Source organism: Acromyrmex echinatior, chromosome 9, assembly GCF_024713525.1.
Source record: "Acromyrmex echinatior isolate Ae372 chromosome 9, ASM2471352v2, whole genome shotgun sequence".
Lineage (NCBI taxonomy): Eukaryota > Metazoa > Arthropoda > Insecta > Hymenoptera > Formicidae > Acromyrmex > Acromyrmex echinatior.
In genome coordinates, this window is record NC_141860.1 from 805,527 (window position 1) to 829,583 (window position 24,057).

General features: G+C 29.7%; 1 protein-coding gene across 1 annotated transcript in view; it reads left to right on the forward strand.

Annotated features, from left to right (window-relative positions):
• The window catches only part of tho2 (THO complex subunit 2-like protein), a 58,334-nt gene that overhangs the window by 21,183 nt on the left and 13,094 nt on the right, over window positions 1-24,057 (forward strand). The window contains 6 exon segments of the mRNA XM_087409828.1: window positions 1,009-1,138; window positions 1,450-1,555; window positions 6,039-6,079; window positions 6,149-6,259; window positions 12,614-12,674; window positions 12,778-12,839. Coding sequence (XP_087265954.1) covers window positions 1,009-1,138; window positions 1,450-1,555; window positions 6,039-6,079; window positions 6,149-6,259; window positions 12,614-12,674; window positions 12,778-12,839 — 511 coding nt within the window.

The window sequence follows — 24,057 nt, forward strand, 5'->3', positions numbered from 1 at the left end:
AATTTTTTACTTCTTCATAAGACTTTCGGTTTGGCCGTCGACGTGGAAGTATGGCCGGGAACTCCCCATGATTTTCTGCGCTTGGGGTTATCGTAATGAACCCATTTTTTTCCCCCAATCACAATGCGATGCAGAAATCCCTTCCGTCTTTGCCTTTCAAACAGCTATTCACAACCAAACAAACACCGTTCAACATCTCTCGGGTTCAACTCGTACGGTACCCAATTTCCTTGTTTCTGAATCATTCTCATGACTTTGAGGCGTTTTGAAATGGTTTGTTGAGTCACTCCCAATGATCGTGCCAATTCTTCTTGATTTTGACGAGTCTTGATCAAGTAATGCCTCTAATTCTGCATCTTCGAAAACCTTCTCTCTTCCACCGCCGATGTTCGACGTCAAAATCACCGTTCTTGAAGCGTTGAAACCACTCATGACACGTTCTTTCACTAATAGCGGCCTCACCATAAGTATTGAGAGCATTCGATGAGCCTCAGCCGCAGATTTCTTCATATTGAAGCAGAAAATTAAAACCTCCCGCAAATGACAAGAATTTGGCTCGTAAACTGACATTTTCAATCGAGAATAACTTTATGATGCAGATACAAATCGACTAATGTTTCTATGAGGTTATGTTGATAGATGCCCAAGTTTATTGTATGACGTCTATGATCTATTTATTTCGATCACTTACCGCTAAAGCCATCTATAGGAAAACGGCGGAAGCAAAGTTGTACACCTAATATTTTTTTTAAATAGAAAATGATATGGTAATTTAATAAAAGATATAAGGACATAATGTGTGCCTTTCAGCAAGCGACACAAATGACATGGTGTGACACAATGAATCATATTCCTTGTTGTTTGCCAATTAGTTAAACAAAGATGACATGATCACTACGTCGCACTGTGTCGCTTGTTGGAAGGCACACAAGATTAATATAAGAGAATTAATTTTTAAATTTCTGTATTAAAAATCTCTTATTAATTCGATATTAATTTTTTGAATAGTGAAAACTCTGAAAAGTTTAGAAAGAAAGAAGACAGTAAGGATGTTTCAGAAGTAAAAGAAAAATATGTAAAAAAAGAAGAAATAAAAGATGATGAGGGATTAGATAAAAAGGATCGCAAATATTATAAGGTAACAATTATGTTAAGATTTTATTTTTTACGTAGAGTCTATCAAAACGAAAAAAATATTAGATGGGAATTTAATAAATGCTATTGAAAAAAATTTCAATAAGCGTACTATCGTAAAAGTTTTCTTATAAAATTCGTTAAAAGATTTGTGTATCATGCTGTTGTAATCGAAATATTAAAATTTGTGTATTATTATTGTCTCATAATTTGATTCAATATTCGAAATAGAAAAAGATTTGATTATAATGGTATATGAATATTATATACTGATATGTTATAATTATACAAGAAAATGCAAATTTTATATTTTAGGAAGAGCACTATTATAGCAGTAGTGTAGACAATTTAGACCGGGATCTTTCAAGTGTGTCAAATAGCAGTGCTAGTTCAGGTCCCATACAAGAAGGTCCTGAAAGAGGTTTGTACTATAATATAATGCAATTATACTGGAACCTCCTAATAGCGAATCTCAAAGCGAGGAATGAGTGAGTGAGGAATAGTAGTAACCACTAAAATCTTGAATCATTGTTTTGAAGTGAAGGGTAACCTCACTGTAGTATAGTCCCCCGAATTGCACACTATTATAAAATTTCAGGCCAAAATCCATAGTTTGTTCTTCATCTCAAGATCATCTCAAGTAATATCTTAAGATAGCTCTTTGATTGGTTCATGACATCTAGCACTAGTTTAAGACCATCTTGAATCTTGAGCAACGTCTATGGATTCCGCTCTCAGTGTAAACTTCAAACATATATGTTACATTAATTATACACACACACACACACACACACACACACACACAAAACACGGTGTCCCAGAATAATTGCCAAATATTTAATGGCAGATATAGAATGGACTAAACTAAGTCGAAAAATTCTTTACCATTTCGCAACTTTCCCAATAGTTAACAAGATATTGTCTTTTATTTATCAAAGAGGTTACTCATGGGGACATCTTCCTCCTGAAGGCATACAATTTAAAGCGGCTAGGCGCTGAAATATATATATTATTACGGTGGGTAGGAACTTCCCTCTCCTCCCCCCATATGGGCACTAAAGTTACAAGGCTGAATGACACTTCCCCCAGCCTGCGCAATATATCACAATATTTTATCCTTCAAGTTCGCGTGCTAGGGAGATACGTTATCGCAGACATCATGCTCTTCCATATCACAGTATTGTCAGAAATATAAAAGTCCCGGAGGAGCGCGAGCGGCAATACAAAATATATCAATAAAATAAAAGTGTAAATCGCGTACATTCATACTCGCATAAAATACAATTCGCGGCAAGCACACTGTCAGGGTCCCATAAACAGAAAAGTATAAAATAGAATATAAAAAAGGCAAATATAGGAATATAAAAAAAAGTAAAAAAAAATACAAGAATACATAGAAAAAAAAGAAAGAGAAGAAAGATAAAGAAAGATAAAAGGATGAGCAAAGCTAAAATCAATAATAGTTATATAGGTAAAACTGGACAAATAAATAATTATAACCAGCAAGGAGGGATCTAACAGTTAATATACTACTAAAAATTATAAAATAATGAGATATATTACATAGGCGAATAGCATCATGCGTCATTAATTTTTGAAGACAGCTGAATACGCGCACCCGCTCGGCTCTACTACTGCCAAGTGTGCGTCTACCGAGTACCGATCGCTTGGCGTGCGGGCTGCGAGGAGCAGGGATGGCTTGATAAGCGCCATCCGAGATATGACGTTTAGAGGTTCGCGGCGGTGTGTGCGGCGCGGAGCGCTTGTCAGACGGTCTCCACTCCACATGCCAAGATATCAATGGCGAATATTCAGCGCTTTAGAAATTAATATCTCGATTAAAATCAGGCGAGAACTTTTCGAGAACTCAGTTTAATTCTCTCTGAAGCGCGTGCGCGTGTACATATAGAAAAATGTTATATAAATATTATTTATTTTAAGTAAATAATATTTTAAAATTATATTATCAAGAAAATATTCTTTATATAATCATTACTCAAAAAAAGAATAAAAATTGCATTTTCTCAGTAATATTAGAATAATATTTTGTTGCATGTACATCGCATTTAATTAAATACGCAAATAATAATTGATGCACCCCCAGAGAAAGGTTTCTTCGATTCGAAGAAATGTTTCTCTGCTATACGATTAAAAAAAAAAATTTCTTTGATTTGTATATGTATGAACGTCACTTCTTTAATTTAAACATCGCTTTTTGAAATCAAATAAATTTTATTTGATTGAAATTATTCTAATTTTTCATATTGATAAATAAATAAATCAATAAATCAATAAATAAATAGATAGAGAGAGAGAAAGATAAATAAATAAATAAATAAATAAATAAATGAACGGACGAATAAATAAAAAAATAAGTAAAAATAAATTACAAGAAATTTGTCTAATTTCTTTTTTTTTTTTCCCCGGTAAAACTGCAAAAAAGGAGAGCAATTGCTGATGACTTTGACATATGTGTCAAGATCATGACCCTGAGTAACCTCCAATTGGTTTTAGCTGTCGCTCGTTATTCGTTAAAAAATTATTAACAAAAAAAGTTTGAAAAAATGTTTTATTTTTACTATATATAATATTAAAAACATCCTATACCCTTCTTTGCTTACGTAATTACTTTTCACACAAAGCAATTCCCACTCCGCCTCCTTCCTCCTTGGGAGCGCACGACTTCCACGTGAAACGACTCTCCCCCTTCCCTCCGCTTGAGGGTACACGACTTCCACGTGAAACGACTCTCACTCCACCTCCTCTTTGCTTAGAGGCGCATTACTTCCACATGAAGCAACTTTCGAAGTTTTGTTGGAGATCACTCAGGATCAGGAAAGTCGCTTCGCCCCGAAACAGGGGGAGGGGGGAGGTAGAGTGGACGTGGAAGCAACTTAAAACGATATTTTTTCAAATTTCTTTTGTTAATCATTTTTTAACGAATAACGAGCGACTGCTGAACCTTGTTACTCAGGGTCATGATCTTGACAACATATGTCAAGATTCAAGTCGTCGGCGGTTGCTCCCTTTTTCTGTAGTTTTACCGCTTTTTATTATTTATTCTTTATTTGTTTAATTCAATTACTTGATCCATTTGTTCAATTTAATTATTTTATTTTTATAACTATCCTGAGAACAACGATGAGAAAAAAACTAATTAGAGGATGCTTATCATGGATATTAAAAGAGGATTACTAGCAAAAAATATAATATTATCAATAAATTATTTGTAAATAATTTGTTGATACTTATTTATTGATTTATTTGATTTACAGTCGAACCACTGTAAAGTTAATCTTCGTTATTGTTTTAATCTCTGTAAAAGTTATGTCTCAAATTTTTATACACATAGTAATTTTCCCTCTGCGAAACTTCGTCTACCATATACATGCGCATGGCATGTGAAAATAATTAATTCTAACCAATAAGGCCCGATTACACGAATGTAAACATAGTAAATGTTCAACACAGTTGGTGCTTTCCATTTGAATCACACAGATGCACAGCTTGTGTTGATATTAAGGTTATGTCGTAAAGATTACTGCATTGTGGTAGTGCTATCTCTCGAGAAGAGGAACTTTGCGCAAGCACCATTGAAAAAGTGAGTAGAGGCGGACTTTACTTTTAAGGAGATCGATCCCGACAAGTTACTTTTACGGAGGTTCGACTGTATTCATTATTTATAAATAATTTGTTGATATCTGTCTATTTATTGATTGATTTATTTATTTATTAATATGAACAATTAGAATAAAATTTCATTCGAGAGAATACATGGTAAGCGCAAGGAGTTCCATGGCGTGCTACACTCCTGCATACTCCGGCTGTGCGCTGATTGATCAATTTTAATTGTTAATAACTCGATAAATAATGGTCTGAATCAAAAATGGGGAAGGAACTTTTAATTCAAAATTTTATTCTCTTTTACTTCCCGAATTATTAATTAATAAGAGTTATGGAACATCCTGTATATATACAGGAATGCTCATGGCACCAAATATCGGCACCCTGAGCAGGTGGAGCAGACTAAACTGAATCGAAAAGTCTTCTACCATTTTGCAGTTTGCACAATAGTTAACGAGATATTAATGTTTAAAGATAACCGAATATACGTGTCCGCCCGTAGTACATCAGTATTGCAAAACTTTATTTAAAACTTTATTTATGTTTCTAAAATACAAACAACTTAGCGTGCGCGAAAAATGAGCATGCGATGGATTATACTTAGAATTCGTTTTCAAATAGTTGGAATCAAGCAACACAAAAATAGGCATTCGATGTTCATTCTGGTTGTTCTTTTTATTATTGTATTATACAATGACATTTATACTTAAACTTTACAATTTTCACTATAATATAGGTGCATAGGTTATTCCATATTAGAAGTATCTTGGGTATCTCATTAGAGATTTCCACGCCTTACAATTTTACGATCGTCAAATCTAATTTCTGTAATTAAGCAGTTCAACATATTTCGTATTTTTCTATTAGTAGATTTTACTCTATCACTGCATGAAGAATTTATTGCTAAAAATATTTATTTATTAAATAAGAAACAAGGTTTAAAGGTTCATCTCGATGAAATTTGAAGACGTTCAAATTCTAAAATCTTTTTTTACAATGATTACGGGATCTAATAATGAATTGCCCACTATAGTTTTCGATCCAAGAATAATAAATTCATGGTGGAGCCAATAGATAACGTTTATTAAAATTTAGCAAAAACGCCACTTTCTTATATTAGGGAGTCTATCTCATAAAAGGGGGTTTTTCTCTATGTTTATATAAATATACATATATTAAATGTTTTTGTAGAATTGATAACAAATTATATATAATAATGTTATAAATATTTTTAAAAAATTTTTTGTGGTCCTCCCATATTTGTATAAATTTTTTTTCAGTTTCAGATGTAAAAAGAAGAAAAATAGAGAGCACTCAAAAGGTACCTATATTTTATATTTTTATCTGTTTCAATTTTTTCTCTTTGCATAAATATTTTTGTATTCAGCAGGAAGGAAGACGCGCGGATGCTGTGCTTGATAAGAAAGAACGTTCCAGTAAAGGAAAAGCACGTGATGAACAGAAAGAGCTGCGTAGAGAAAAGAAACAGGGTCGGAAAAGGGTAAATATTCTGATGTTTCTATTATTTAATTATCGCGTACGATCATCACATATACATACATAGCCAACCCATACAGTACTGAAAGTTTTCAGAAATATCTTAGAAATATTTCAACTGAAAAGTGAAATATTTAATAAAAAATGCGAAATATGTGTACAGCATTTCTGAAACAACTCTGAAATAGCAAAATGTCCGCGATTCTTACATGAAACCTTGAAAGGTTAATGAAATGTCATAGAAAGAATCTGCAATCTTTTTGAAATATTATCAAAGAGGTTTTAGTCATTACTAATACTACAAAAATATTTAAATACGATAAAGAAAGCCAAGATCGATCAAATTTTGTATATTACAAATAATACATTATATATTCTTTTATTGAATTAATTTATTCTAGATATAATTGCGAGCCAATAACATTCGGTTTCAACATAATAATTATTCTGAAACGCTAATAATCCCTCCTAAATTAAATTAGAAAAAAAGAAAGAAATTTATTGCGAAAAATATTCCTCAGCCAGGATTCGAACCTGGGACCTCTTCCAACTTTCCGGGAAGAGTGTCTTAGCCAACTCAATCACTTCAGAAATATTCTTCGCAATAACTGATATGTATAGAGAGAACGCGTTGATATTTAAATATATACTTGATTGATACTTAAATAATATTTAAATTTATTATGTCGACATAATAAATTTGAATATTGTTTGAGTATCAATTAAACATATATTTGTCATTTTATTTTAATTGTTAACCGTTGTAATAATTAGAATGTTGTAATGAATTTGTTTCGCACAATCTGCGGATTTTTTTATTTTAATTATTTTTTGATGTCACATCTTTTATGGCTATATGGATTTTCATCTGTTATTCGTTGCTATTGGACCTGTCAATCTTTGTCAATAGAATAAGAAGATTGAGTCGCCACTCTTCTGTCTCGCCATGAAGAAGTGAGAGATTTATAACAAATGTTTAGACATATTGATGATGGCTCGAAGACAAGTCGAAATTATGCGTAATTAATTATATATTTTTTCGATAATAAACGATTTTTATTTTCGCATTAATAACCGCGCATATAACTCTCATTAGTTCTTTATTTATTTGTATATTTTGATATATTTAAGTATCATTTCTGAAATACTTAAAATTTATTGAGAATTTTGTGATCTGTTCATAGATTACAAAACTTATTGAAATAAATTTAAGGAGGTACGAAAAATCAAGATGCTTCGATCTATCTAAAAATTACACAGAATATTATTTACGAAACTAATACTATGTTACAATTTCAAACCGAGCTAATGTGACCGTCTAATTTTTAAGAAAGAAAGAGCTAAAGTTAGAATTTTATGCAAATGGTGTCTTATAGCAAATGAATTGAATGCATTACATATATTACATAATTACTTACTTTTAAAATACTTTAATCTACATAAAAAAACATATAAATAGTTAGAACAAACCTTGTTTTACATCCTTGTAAGAATTTTAACTGTAGTATTCATCGTGTAATTTATTTGTATACAAACAAAAAACTGACAAGTAGAAAGCATGCTTATTTGAGCATCTAAAGAAATATACGTAGAAAACTTGGCAATGCTGTTAACTTCCGACGTTAAGTTAGAGTACGGCTAGTTTCATCTTATGACACATGCGTGATTGAATACATGTTTCTTGTTTATAACTTTTTGTTTTTAATTTAAGAAAGCTATAGCAACTATTACTGCAAAAAATGCAGTAAAATATGATATTTGAAAATATATACTAAAATATATGAAAAAAACGATACTAATATATAAATGTACATGTATTAATATACAAATAACGTCATCTACTAAATTTATTCAATATATAACTAGGAACGTAATCCTCTTCGTAAATAAATAAAATGATTTATAAAAAGATTATTTTTTTAAATTTAGTATAACTATTTAGTATAAAATATTTAGTATAAATATTTTTAATATAAAATATTTATTTTATTTAATACAACACTAATCTTACATTAAGTATTAAAATTTTTATTTAACATTATAATAAAAAAATATGCAATGTTTTTTTTTTAAAAGATATTGATAATATAAATATGTATTGATAATGTTAATTTAATATACTTATAATGTTTAAAATATTGAAACGTAACTCTTATCACATAATTCGAATCACATAATTCGTGATATTAAAATTAAACCATTCTTTTAGTATAAAATAATCATCAATTAGTTATGAATTAATTATGAATTTGTTATGAATTAGTTATGAATTTGCCTTTATAACGAAGCATTTTCATACAAAATAACTGTAAAACACGTATATGAAAATAATATTTCTCAATTAACTGTCAATTATTAACTGTCAATTACTAGTACGCAAGAAGTTTAATAAAAATGCCAACCTCATTTTCAAAATGAAACGTTGCCAAGTTATCAATAATCATTGAATATAAAACATTAAATTATCTGCATTTTTTAATAATAGAATATTAATATTATGATTTATAATTTAAAATTAGCAATCGATGTTATCTTTTAATTTTAATAAATCATAAATTAGTCTTTCTTATAAGTCTTTCTTAAGTAGTCTTTCTTATCACGTGTAAACGAGATACAGATTACTAAAGCCATCTATTGGAAAAATAATGGATTTCTTTTTACTACACCTAATATTTCGAAATCATTCTATCAACAAGTTACAAATTAACATAAAAAACTTCTGACTCCCAAGACATAGAAGGAATTCGTCTCGACATTGAATCAAAACCAATTAAAATTTATTATCACTAAAGAGTATCAAGTTAAAAACCGCATATTGATCGTAACTCGAATGAAACATGACTAATACATTTAAACAATAAGTAAGATATGTCAATAAGTAAGACATGTCAGGTCAACAAGGAAAATAAAAAGGAAAAAGAACAATGTCAATAAACAATGTATATAAACAATAATTTGTATAAACCGATAAAATGTAACTATTTAATGTCTTTCAATAATTGTATATAAGTTTGATGTACACTCTCTGTATTTGAACGTAAATTGAGACTATTTTGTTGCATGAGTATATGAAGGTACTCAGATATTAAACATTTATTAAGAAAACGCTCTTCATCTAATATCGCGACATTCTCCCAATTGAAGTTATGTACAAATTCAATCCGATGTTCTGTGATCATTGATGATGTTCTGTGATTGGTTGTTACTATTACAGTTAATACGATGCTCAATTAATCTAGTTTTAAATTTGCTTCCTGTCTGTCTAACATAAGAGGTACCGCAGGATTTACATGAGATTTTATACACAACATTTTTTTTCTTTTCTCTTGGAAGGATGTCTTTATATGTCCCTTCATCAAACTATTTAATTTATTTAAGCTAGTAAAAACTAATTTAATGTTAAAGATTTTACTAATTCTTTTGAATTCGCCTGAAATTTTTGAAATATAAGATAGTACAAACCAAGAAGTGTACAATTCTTCTTGATTTCTTCATTTGATTCTTTCTGTTGTATCATATCTTTATGAATGAGAATTTTGAAACGTGTGTTATTAAAAATTAAATCAATCGGATGATTATTTTTTAATAATGTATTGATAATATGTTCAAAATTTTTTTGGTGATATTTAGGGTCCGATAATAAAAATGCTCTATCTGTCATTCCTGTTATTATGCCTCTTTTTTGCGAGAGTGGACGCGACGATAAAAAATTAAGGTATTTTTCTGATATATGTGGGCTTATAATACCAGTCAAATTCAATCAGATTATTGTTATTAATAATAGTAATATCCAAAAAAATTTGTTTTGTTGTCGCCAAATTCTAAGGTAAATTTTAATCTATCATGTAACGAATTGAAGATTTCAAGTATAAAGTCAATTAGATTTTTTTGGAACTGCCATAACAATATCATTTATATAACGAGAATAAAACAAAGGTTGAAAATCCAAAGTCTCTAATGCTTTCAAATCCCTCATTATTTAATCGGCTACTATTGGAGAGAGAGGTGGCCCTATAGGGGTATCAAAATTTTGTTCATAAAACTGTCCATCAAAACTAAAATAAATTGAATTAAGTACCAACCAGATTCCTAACATAAATTCATCTTTCGAGATATCTTATATCCCTCACAAAATTTTACCTCTTATCAATACTCTCAATAGCCAAATCAATGGGGATATTGGTAAACAAGGACACAGTATCTAATGAAATTTTATATATATATATATATATATATATATATATATATATAAAAGACATGTTTAATTTCAAAACGTGTCTTAAGTCTTTTTATCAATTGAAAACTATTATATTGTAAATCGATTTAGGTACATTCTTTGAGATAATATGATGTATGAAAGCTGCTAATACAGAGGACTATCTATAGATGATATTATTAATCTGAATTGGTAAATTCAATTTATGTATTTTCAGTAAAACATACGTTCTCGGGAGAACCTTCGCTATAAGATAATTTTTTGTACATTAAATCATTAATAAAATTTTTCTTTTTCCATCTTAATAACAGATCTCGGATATTATTAATTAATTTATTAATCGGATCTTTCTTTCATTTTATGTAAGTTTCTTTATCCCCAAGCAATACTTTAGATTTGTAATTATTATTATGTAATGCAACTGTGATATTTCCCTTATCAGCCTTTGTTAAGATGATATTAGAATTTTGCTTTAGAAAATCTTTAGTGGCCTTCAACAATTGTGCAATCTTAGTATTAATTTCATTTTTGACGACAGAAAAAGATGGCAATTTCTTAAGAATCGGTAATGTCTTTAATCATAGCTACCTGTTCACTGTTATACTTCTTTGAATTACTTTCTATGCCTTTAATGCACTTAAACAAAATTTATTATTACTAAAGGGCAAGGAAAAATTATCCCCCAATTGTAACAAGCATTATGCTTCTTTAGGAAAAGAAATTGAAGATAAGTTAACAAACTATCCTTCTTTAATGTACGATATAACAGAAAGAATCAAGTGAAGAAATCAAGAGGGATTGTACTTCTTGGTTTGCACTATATGATATTCCAAAAATTTCAGACGAATTCAAAAGAATTAGTAAAACCTTTAACATTAAATTAGCTTTTATTTCCTTAAATAAATTAATAGTTTGATTAAGAGACACATAAAGACATCCTTCCAAGAGAAAAGAAAAAAAAATGTTGTGTATAAAATCTCATATAAATTCGATGCTTCTTAGTTAGACAGACGGGAAAGAAACTTAAAACTAGATTGGCTGAGCATCTAATCATATTAACTATAATAGTAACAACCAATCGGTGATCACAAAACATCGGATTGAACTTGACTTCGATTGGGAGAATGTCGTGATATTAGATGAAGAGCGTTTTCTTAATAAATGTTTAATATCTGAGTGCCTTCATATACTCATGCAACAAAATAGTCTTAATTTACGTTCAGATACAGAGAGTGTACATCAAACTTATATACAATTATTGAAAGACATTAAATAGTTACATTTTGTCGGTTTGTATAAATTATTGTTTATGTATTGACATCGTTCTTTTTTCTTTTTATTTTCCTTGTTGACCTGACTTACTTATTGTTTAAATGTATTAGTCATGTTTCATTCGAGCTGCGATCAACATGTGATTTTTAACTTGATTCTCTTTAGTGATAATAAATTTTAATTGGTTTTGATTCAATGTCGAGACGAATTCCTTCTATGTCTTGGAATGAGTTACCAGTTTTATGTTAATTTGTAACTTGTTGGATAGAATGATTTCGAAATATTTATAAGATAATTTAATGTTTCGATTACCAACATCAAATGTCAATCTGATGATGATTTTTTTTTGGACATGAAGGGATTGATATTTTGAAATTGTATTGCTGAGAATTCCAAAGTGAACTGAAACGTACTATTTTTTGGAATAAAGATTCTATTTTCTGGAATAAAAATTTAAGATTACGTATTAACTACTACTGATTAACTACGACTGATTCTCAGGAGCCCTGATTTCTTTTGGATTTTCTGTTGTTGAATTTGGGAGAGTTCGTAAGAAGATTACATTATTACTATCAAAATAACATTTAAGTGAATCATGATTGATCAAAAAATGACTTTTAGTAAACATTTTGAAGCCATTTTAACATTATGATGATTTTTTTTGTTTAAATATGTTTTTTTGATTTATTGCATATAATAGATTTTAGAAACATTTCTATTAAACATTTCATATGGCATATTACAGAATTGTTGCATATGAGATATGGAAGATTGAAACGTTTCTGAAAACTTTCTGCTATAATCGGTGCTGTATGGGAATTAAAAAATGTATTAAATTACTTACTAAACAATCAATTGATCAATTGATAGGATCGGGCAGAGGAATCCATAGCAACTACTGAACAGAAACGGAGAAAAGATGATGAAAGAGGTTTGTGAATATATTTCGTTGTTATTATAATAAAATATGGATTCTTCAAGGAGTATTTGTAATTATGTGTATTGAAATATATATTACTTTACATTTGTTATAGCCAAAAGTACGCATCAAAACGGTGACATTCCTGAACATAGAGAAAAGCATCATTACAGTAAGGTCAGTAATATTTAGTAATATTTTTTTTAATAATAATGTTACATTAATAGGCTTCTGAGTACTCACCTCAGCCATATTGAATCATGACGTCATAAGTGAGAAATGACAAATTAATTTTTCTTGCATGCTGTTTGTAAATAAAGACAATTTATAAATAAATGCGTATTGAATAAAAACTATAATAGTAAACACACTTTACGTGCCTTTTTCGATTATTTACTGACTGTCAGGAAAGACGATAATGATAGTCTCGGTCCATTTTTACAAGCATTTTATAGATTTCATTCCGTTTTATCCATTTTGTCTTTATTTATAAATGGTATGCAAGAAAAATCAACGTGTCGCTTATGATACATTTCTCGCTTACGACATCACAATTCAATATGGCTGGGGTGAACTATTCAGGAGCTTTAAAGAGTTTCACAGACTTCTATTATATTTTACATTAGGTTACTAACTCTGCTCTTTTAACTGCTACCAGAAATTTGCCAAAGATATAGGCATGCTTAAAACGAGTTCTATGTGAAGTCAAATCAACAAAGAGATGTATGACATCTTGAATCAACTATAGAGAGGTTCACATACAACATTTTGAATCAATTATGGAGAGGTTGGTCATCATTGATTCGAAATGCTGTTAGCATCCCTTTTCTGTGCGATCACGTGATAGTCCTATTCTGCGCATCTAATTTACTCAGGCAGCACTTTTACGCAAAAAAATGTGAGGAGTTAGCAGTCTAGTTAAATTTAGCGTAATATATAGAAGTCTGGTTATATCTGAGTGAACGTCTGAAAATATGGATGATTTTGGGAATTTTTTGCAGTTAAATAAAATAAGTGGAAATTCGATTTGAGGGTTTTTAATTTGCATATCTTAAGTTACATAAAAACAATTTTTGTTTTATTTTTTAGCATCAAGATAGCGGCATTGAAACTCTGCAAGTAAGACTGTTTTTTTTTTTCGTGAACCTCCGTAGTTTGCAACAGAAGTGCTGTACACTTTCACTAAGAACAAAAAGTAAAATTTTTTTTATAATTTACATTAAATTTGCTGGAGAAATATACATGTATATGTTAAAATATTGATTTTATATAAATGGTGAATATTTGAAAATAAATTTTCATTTTCATCAAAAAAATTCAATAAAAAAGTATAACAAAAAAGTTTTTAACCGATCGTAAAAATCGTGTGTACTTCTCTAAAGAATTTAGTTTAACAGACACTGTAAAAAGGCATAAATCATATGAAAAAGTGCTTTCGGTCGAATTGTGCTGAATTTTTGATATCTTGTAGTTCTCGTCATTCTGAACAAATGTTTCAATGGGTATAACTTGATCCTATAACTAGTTTTATAGATATAGGCAGTCAAAGTCTTCTGTCGAAAATGCGATGTGCACTACATACGCATCATTATCGATTCCTTAGAGCTTTGTTCCTAATATATATATATGAGGTAAATAGTTACAATGATAGTAATTATAATAAATATAATAATTATTATAATATATATAATAATAATTATAATAAATATAATTACAATTATAATTACAATTACGATCATAATTATAATTATATATTTGTCTAAAGTCACACTATATCAATCTGAAGATTTATAATATGATTCCGGAAGGTAAAATATTGAAGTTATATTTTCCTGCTCTCAGCATCACTGTTGATCTTGGATAACGCAGAGAGCAGAAAAACACATGGTAATCTTGATAGTATATTCACAGTAATACATTGAAAGCAAAAATTGGCTGAATATGACATAGCATTTTTAATTGATTGCAGCAGCCAATTAAAAATGCTATGTCATATTTTATCATCTAATTTGCTGCAGCAGCTAATCATTTCTTTCAGTGTACTACCTAGCACTTTATCTTTTTATTATTTTTAAACATTCAACTTATCTTAATTAATTGACTGAATTCTTATGAGAGGTTGACAAAAACTGAATAAACTGAAAAGCATTTAGTTATCGACTTCGATCACGCGCACGTACACACGCACACACACACGCAAGCATACACGGATGCACACGTGCATGCACATATGCGATCAGATAACCTGCTATGTGTACATCGATGATTCTGAATAATGCTGAGAATAATGCAGGAAAATATATATATATATTCAATATTTTACCTTCCCAACTTATACTATGAGCCTTCAAATTGATACAGTGTGATTTTAGAAAAATATATAATTATAATTATGATCGTAAATGTATAAGTATAATTGTAATTATATTTATATTATAATTATCATATAATATTTTATAATAATTATTATATTTATTGTAATTACTATAACTATTTAACTCATATATATTAGAAACAAAACTAAGGAATCGATAATGATGCGTATGTAGTGCACATCGCATTTTCGGCAGAAGACATTTTGACCGTTAATATTTCTAAAACTAGCCATAGGATCAAGTTGTGCCTAGTGAGACATTTGTTCAGAATGACAACTATAACATATAAAAAATTCAGCTCAATTCGATCGAAAGCACTTTTCAATATGATGATTTATGTGAGGTCCTTTCAAATGCATTGGATACAATTTGTTAAAAGTTATGCTGTAAGCCGTGGGAAAAGAAGCAGCCTCACTTGTAGAGCTTCAGCGCCGCCAATCTTGACATTAAAAAATAAATAAAAAATTTTGCATAGCTTAAAGATGCTTTTTCATGTTAAAACTCGGCGTTCATTTTTAGCGTCAAAACAGATTACGTGATGAAAATTGAATATCAAACGTCAAAATGTCAATTTTGACATCACATTACCTACTTTGACGCGTCGAGCGTTAGCGTCAGCATAGAAAAATATCTTTAGGGGATTTTCTTAAAAATTGGAAGATTCGTCTTAAAAATTGGTCTCCAATAATTTTTCACTCAAATAGTATCAACTTTATCAACTTTACAAAAAAACAGCAAGAGACAAAAATTACTTATTTTCTTCTCATAAAGTTCTGAGAATTTTTTCAGAATTTTTTAATACCCTATTTTTTCATGTTAATAAAAATAGTTACCAATAAGAAAATGCAATACTAAAAAGTTGATCAAAAATTCTGAAAAAATTCTTAGAGCTCTATGAGAAGAAAATAAATCATTTTTGTCTCTTGAATTTCTCTGTAAAGTTGATATTATTTGAGTAAAAAAAAAAATTGTTGACGATCAATATTCGACGATCAATTTTTAGTAATTAATATCTTGTTAATCATTGCGAAAATTGCAAACTGATAAAATACTTTTTGACTCAGTTCAGTTTGCTCTATTCACAAAAAGCATTTGGCAGAAGTATCGTCGGATATCCTGTAGATCCGAACTAAGGTTTACTACTCTATTGTATTTGCGAATTCCATATTATTTCATCGTGTAAATTACTAATTTGTGGACTATTATTGGGTCGGAGGAAAAGTTCTACGATATTTTGTTAACTTAAAATTATATACAGAATATATTCGTTGCAATTACCTCACGTGAAAGCTTAAAATTTTTCCTAAGAGTTTTTAATAAATGTTCCTACGACTTTTTGTTACCAAGTTACATGTGGATTAAATAAAATAGCATTCTGATTTTGATTGCTCATAACTTCATTAAAAATCATCGTACCATAATTAATAAAACAAATTAAAGCTGAAACTTTGATCTATCGAATGGTATCATGATAATTTTTTAAATGTAAAATATATACAAATATATACAAATTTGAGTTAAAAATATGATATTATTGTCTTTATAATGGCGCAATGGTTAAAAAAAAGTAATGTCACATTTTTAGTTCAAAAGATCAACATTTAACATGTACAAATACTTGTATTTATACATGTTAAATCTGGATCTTTTAAGGCTTTTAGCGCAAAGGACTCATAGGATCAAGTTGTGCCCATTGAGACATTTGTTCAGAATGAAGAGAATTACAACATATCCAAAAATTAGCCAAATCCGCAGAAAGACATTTTCGCATAAGATTAGTGCGGGGTCTTTTATGTATATTGTATTTTATTATGTACATTGTATTTTTTTTAATTGGCAATTATATTACTCCATAGAACAAGCTTTAAGAATCTGTTTTTTTTTTATTACTATACGATAATGTTTTTATTACTATATGATAATTTTTAATGAGTTTATGAGCAATTAATATGATAGTCAATAGATAATCAATAGATAGAATAGTCAGAATACTCTTTTTACTTAACGCGAGTAACTCAGGAACAAAAACTCGTAGGAACATTTTTAAAACACTATTTTGTAAGGAAAACTCCAAATTTTTATGATAGTCGAAAATTTTCACAAATTTTTTTGGCGATTTTTAGCGATTCTTTGGTACATGTACTAAGGTTATTACATGGTGTAATAAAGAAAAGAATTGTGCATTATGTAATAAAGAAAAGAAGTGTGCAAGAAGACGATTACCCAATGAGGATGGTGGAACAAGTGATTGGCCATATTAATAAATCAACCAATCAGAGTTTTTTCTATGATACTCAAAATGGTGATATAATTTAAATAAGAAAATGACAGTTAATAACTTCATTTTATTGAGAACTGTTATTGTGATTTTATTATTAATAATTATTAATAATAATTTAATAATAATTTTTATAAATCCCCTCTAGTTAATAATAATAATTATTAAATTATTCATACATATGAAAAAGAGTAAAGATAAATAAATAAATAAATACTTTATTAGAATTTATTAGAAAAGAACATAAATGATATTAAAAAAATTGTAAATATTAATAACATTTAATTTATATATCACTTTTTGAGATTAATCTCCTTATAATAAGCTTTCATATACTTTACAGCAATGTCACTGTCCTTTGAAAACGAAAAAAACTTTTTTTTACTTTCGCATTTTTACTGTGATTTTTTTATACTCCTTAACACTGCATACCATTATTTTTTATAAAAATATATTACTTGTGATACGTCATTCTCTCTTTGTTTTCTGTATTATCATTTTTCAATATGGAAGGCAACTTGTTCCAACGCCATATATACGCAAATTTGATGTACCTCACGAGCACACCTCTTCTTTATTACACCACGAGTTATTATTGGTGGATGTTAGTAGAAGTGGAGTTTATTCTGATAACCGCCGATTAAAAGTTTACAATACATTTTTTTAATGGGTTTCGAAATACAGTCTGGTCACCGAGCGATTATACTTACGGCCCTTACTTATGGATCCGTAAATAAAAACCAATCACTCGATAAATAGGCTACATTTCGAAAACCATAAAAAAAATCTTTCGATTACTATGACCTGAATCACATAAAAAATCGCCTGTAGTATAATTGAGCATTCTCCGAAATTCGAAGAGTGGGGGTAAAGCTCAGGTAGGAAAGGACGCACATATTATGGTCCAGGTGCATTCTCTCTCGTTTTGCACATATATAAGAGAGAATGCATCTAGATCTCAATGTGTATTTTTTTCTACCTTTTACTCCATTCCTTGAATGCGTCTAGGCTATGTTCAGATTCTCATTCAGAGTATTATCTAGATATCATTCCATCCTTATTATTTATTGGACGTTAAACACGAAGGATGACATAACACCCGAAGAGCATGGGTGGGAATCTGAACATAGTTTAGAGATACTATGAGTGCGTTCGGGGAGATGATATTCCCCTTTAGCGCTACGAACTGTTCGCGGAGCTGCAGATAGCGTTAACACGATCATCACTAATGATAGTGTGTTACATCACAACTGCGCACTAACAACGCTATTCCTTCCGAGGTAGTATATTGATATCGTTAGCGTTTACAGATCCGTGAACGACCCTAGTGTAGCGTTGTTAGCGTTTAACAGTCGTCAAGGTTAGATTAATGTTTGAGGAGATTCTGTTCTCGAGTGGCACCAAATTTTTTTCTCTTTAGAATTCGTAGAGTAAACGTACATACATAACATGTAAATTTCAAATTTTATCGTACTGAATGCAATCTCAATTTCAATCTCTGTAATTGATGGCTTGCCACTAGACTGGAGTGAACATAATTCTTGCTTGTGTATCATCTTTAATTTTTCAAATTTTCTACAGAGTTCAACTAGTGTATTTGATTTCATTATGTGCAAGTCAGAGGTATCTTATTACTGGCGATTTTTAATTCCCATGTATGGAAAAAGTTACTATTGCGACAGGGTATTCCGCTGCAGACTTAAGGCCCTTATTAAATGTAGATACGCTTCTTCTCAAATTGACAACGGATGCTCAAGAATTTTTCCTTTTATTTGATTAATTTATTCAGTATAACTATTAATTTTTTGATTTAGTTTACATTGTTCACTCCGGCCTAATGGCAAACCATCATAGAGATTGCAATTGAGATTGCATTCTGTTATTCACTACGAGAAAATTAAAAATTTATATTACAGATACTTCACAAAACTCTAAAAATTTAAATTATAGAGAAAAGTTTGGTCGGTGATTAAAGACAAAATCTCTTACATTAACTTAACCACGACAAATATTAAATCTCTCTGGTTAAATGTTACCAATGCTACGCTAGGATCGTTCATGGAGCTTGCTAACACTATCGCGCTATTGACTCCATGAACAGCGGTACACACATGCTAGCGTTTGCGTCCATAGCGCGAATAGTGTCTCCCCGAACCTATATTTATGATCTCGCAAAAGGGGTTTGGTCAGAATGAGTATACTATGGGCGCGTTCGAAGAGACGTCATTCGCGCTATTTAGTCAAGCTGTTCGCGAAGCTAGATAGCGCTAACAAGCACGATCATAATGTCACTAATGCATTTTACATTATAATGGTGCGCTATCAATGACTACATTACACAGCATTCTTAATCGGGTTTAATAACATCGGTAGTTGTGAAACAGCAATCATAGTCGTTCCATTCTTTCGAGGAACAGCTGCAGTTGGTCAATTTCATAACTTCAGATGTTATTAAACTCGTTAGACGTTATTAAGCGTACCGTGTCAATGTTATTCTTTCTGAGATAGTATATTGATAGTGTTAGCATTTGCAAACAAATTTTTCTTCTCACTTTTATCAAATATCAAATATATCTATTCTATTTTATATATATATTAGGTGTTGGAATTAATTCGTAGCGTTTTACAAGTGATGGGAAGTACTTTCATTAATGTATTTTTTAATGCTCATGTGAAATAAATAACATTCTTTCATTAAAAAACGCTACGAATTAATTCCAACACCTAATATATATATATATATATATATATATATATATATATATTAGGTGTTGGAATTAATTCGTAGCGTTTTACAAGTGATGGGAAGTACTTTCATTAATGTATTTTTTAATGCTCATGTGAAATAAATAACATTCTTTCATTAAAAAACGCTACGAATTAATTCCAACACCTAATATATATATATATATATATATATATATAAAATAGAATATATAAAATAGATATATTTGATATTTGATAAAAGCAAGAAGGAAAATTTTAAAGCAATCTAGCAGCAATAAGAAACAAACCTATATTTCAATCGAAGATTATTATAAAGGAGATATATTTCGATATTTGCAGGTGACATTTATTAGGTTATAATATAATAATATAATATTATAATATTATAATATTATAATATTATAAAATTAACAAAAAGAAGAGCATACAATTACAGCACAAGTTATTCCTTGTGACATTAATATGTAATCTATAAACGATTTAAATGTTTCGGCCACAATCTGGTTATCTTCAGTAAATTTATGAATCTCAGTAGAAACGCAGAATTCACATAAATTTCACATTCAATTTCAACGGTCCTAAATAATTATAATCAACGCTTTCTTTCCTCTTGTACGAGGACATCATAAACGTAGTTGCAATTAACATATTACACATTATATAAAACAAGAATTGCCAGATTCTAATTTAAAATAAATATAATATCGTTAATATCTTCTCATTAATTTAATAAAGATTTGTAATTCGTTATCTGTTTTACAGACAAATTGATGAGTCTTTGCATTGTTTTAAGCAATTTCTTCATGCAGATGAAAACTCGTCGTGACATTGTATATTATTATTTGTCCATACATAAATGTGTATCCGCTATTTATATGTGCGTCAAAAGTTTTAGATTATTCTAGAATTATTCTTAAGTATGAGAGAGGTCTTCCTTTAGAAAGGTAAATAAACATCAGGCAATCCTTCAGTGTCACTTTGCTTATTTATACTACTTATTTGGCTTTTTATATATATCATCTCAAAAATTCTTCTTTTAAATAACGATTGTTCTGTGTCTAAAATTCTAACATTGTCCTAATCCAATTCATGCTTCTCATTAACTTGATGGCATGAGACTAGTACTGACATATCGACAGTGGATTTTCTTATGTCAACCTTATATTCTTTTATTCGTATTTTTAATTTTCTCTTTGTTTGGCCGATATAAGAAGATTCACAATCCAAATAATTAATCTTATAAACCACACCACAATGGTTCTCTTTACATAGGCGATCCTGTTTTTATAAATTTATTAAGTTTATTAATAGATTTGTACGCAAATTAAAGCCATGACTGTGTGATAATTTATTAAATTTTTCAGAAACTTTACTTACATATGGTATTACAAAAAACTTCTTTATTAAATTAGATTTAGAATCGTTTTCCTTATTATTGCAATTACTATTATTGTCTAAATTAATTCTATTTTCTAAAGTTTTTATTCTATTTTTTATTGTTGAAAAAATGAATTCCAGAGGATAACCATTAATTAACAAAGTGTGAACAAAATTTCAATATTTTTTTCATGGAATTTAGGATGGGATAAAAGCAGTATTCTGTCTAACTATTCGATGATTACACCCATCTTGTGCACTATTGGATGATTAGAATAATAATTAAGATATCTCTCTGAATTAGTTGATTTTTTATATATGTCAAAAATAATTTTTCCTTCTTGTTCCATCAGTTTTACGTCTAAAAAATTAATACCATTTTCGTTACCATAGTCTACTGTGAACTTTATCCTATCATGATATGAATTAAACAATTCCAGAATATTCTTCACCTTATTCTTATGCACAGACAATACGATGTCATCAATATAACGGAAATAAAAGGGCGCGACGATATTATTAGTTGTGAGAATTTCCTGTTCTAAATCTTGTAAAACGACGATATTCACTAATATAGGGGAAAGTAGAAAACCCATACCAAAAATCTGTTTAAATATTTTTTTGTCAAATTTAAAAAATGTGGAATTTATTATGATAGTAATAGTTTTTAAAAATTCATGGATAAGTATCGACGTCTTATTTTCAATGAGATTCCATCTTCGTTCAATACTTTTTATTACTAAGTCGGTAGGAATGTTCGTGTATATCGATAATGCTGAAATTATTATCGATTGTCCTTCCATTAACTTTACGATATCAAAACTATTTGTTATAAAACTAAAATTCTTTTTGTTACTATTATCTATAATGTCTTTTAAAAAAGTCACTAATGAGTAAAAAGCGCTATTTATGCAACTAACTATTATTCTAAACTTCCTTGTGAATTTTTGGCAGTTCATAGGAACTCGGGAGTTCTCCCGATTAACAAGAAAATATTAACGATATTATATTTATTTTAAATTAGAATCTGACAATTCTTGTTCTACATAATGTACAATATGTTAATTGGCTTAGCAACTACGGTTTATGATGTATTCGTACAAGAAGAAAGAAAGCGTTGAAATTGTAATTATATTTAGAATGAAATTGAATGTAAAATTTATGTAAATTCTGTGTTTCTACTGAGATTTATAAATTTACTGAAGATGGCTAGATTGTCGCCGAAATGTCTAAATCATTTATAAACTTGATTACATATTAATGTCACAAAAAACAACTTACAGCTCTTCTTTTTGTTAATTTTATGATGAAAAAAACGTTTCTTATAATTATATTATAATATTATAATTGTTATAAATAAACTATAATTATAAATAAAATATAATTATATGTAGGCTGCTGGAAAAGTTTCTGTTTTAAACAATATAAAAAAAAACATGTGAAATTCGCTAAATGGCTTTGTTTTTCGAAGTATTCGCCTTTAAGATCGATATATTTTTGCATACGCTCGAACCAATTTTCGAAGCATTTTTTCCACTCTGAGGCTGTAATCTCAGAAATCAGTGTACGAAATGTTTCAACAGCTGCTTCAGGCGACTCAAATCGCTCATCACGCATCTTCTTTTTAATGTTTGGGAACAAAAAGAAGTCATTAGGTGATAAATCAGGTGAATACGGACAATGAGTCATCAATTCGACATTTTTACTGGATAAAAAATCAACAGTTTGACGTGCTGTGTGACAGCTGATGTTGTCATGATGAAGGATGATGCGACGATTTCGGTTTGTTCTACGCAATTCATTTATGACTTCTGGCAAACAAATTGTTGTATACCAATCAGTATTTACAGTCCTTCGATCCTCTAAAGCCACGGTTGTCACATGTCCGGTCATATAACTGAAGAAACAAGCAATCGTTTGCTTGGCACTGCGTGAACGAACAACTTTTATTGGTTTCGGTTCATTTTGAAATACTCAAACAATGGATTGTTATTTACTTTCGGGCTCATACGAATAGATTCATGTTTCGTCCCCAGTAACGATATTGTACACCAAATTTGACCGATCTCGATTGAATTTCTTGAGCATTTCTTTGCTCCATTTAATACGAGCCTGTTTTTGAGCTTCGGTCAAATTGTGTGGGATCCAACGACTGCAAAGTTTCCGTACGCTCAAGTGATCATGCAAAATCATATGTATTGCTTTCATGTCAATGCTTAAAGATGCCTGAATCTCGTGATATATATGTCATATGCCGGTCTCGTTCAATCATTTCACACACAGCATCAACATTGGTGGCAATAACAGACGTGGATGGATCTTCACGGAATTCGTCACAAAGAAAGATACGTCCACGCTGGAATTCGGCAAACCAATTATAAACAGTCCTATTGGATGGTGCTTCATCTCCAAAAGCCAAATAAGTCGATCGATGCATTGTTTCGGAGTTAGATTACATTTGTAATCGTAAAAAATCATTGCCCGAAAATTTTCACGCGAAATTTCTATTTTCTCACAAAATAACTTCTTTTAAAATACTAATATGCAAACAAAACTTGATTAGTTGGCTTGGGTACAAACTTTCAACTGAATTATAGGTTAAAAACGTCTAATTTTACGGATATGATAGTAGCAGAAC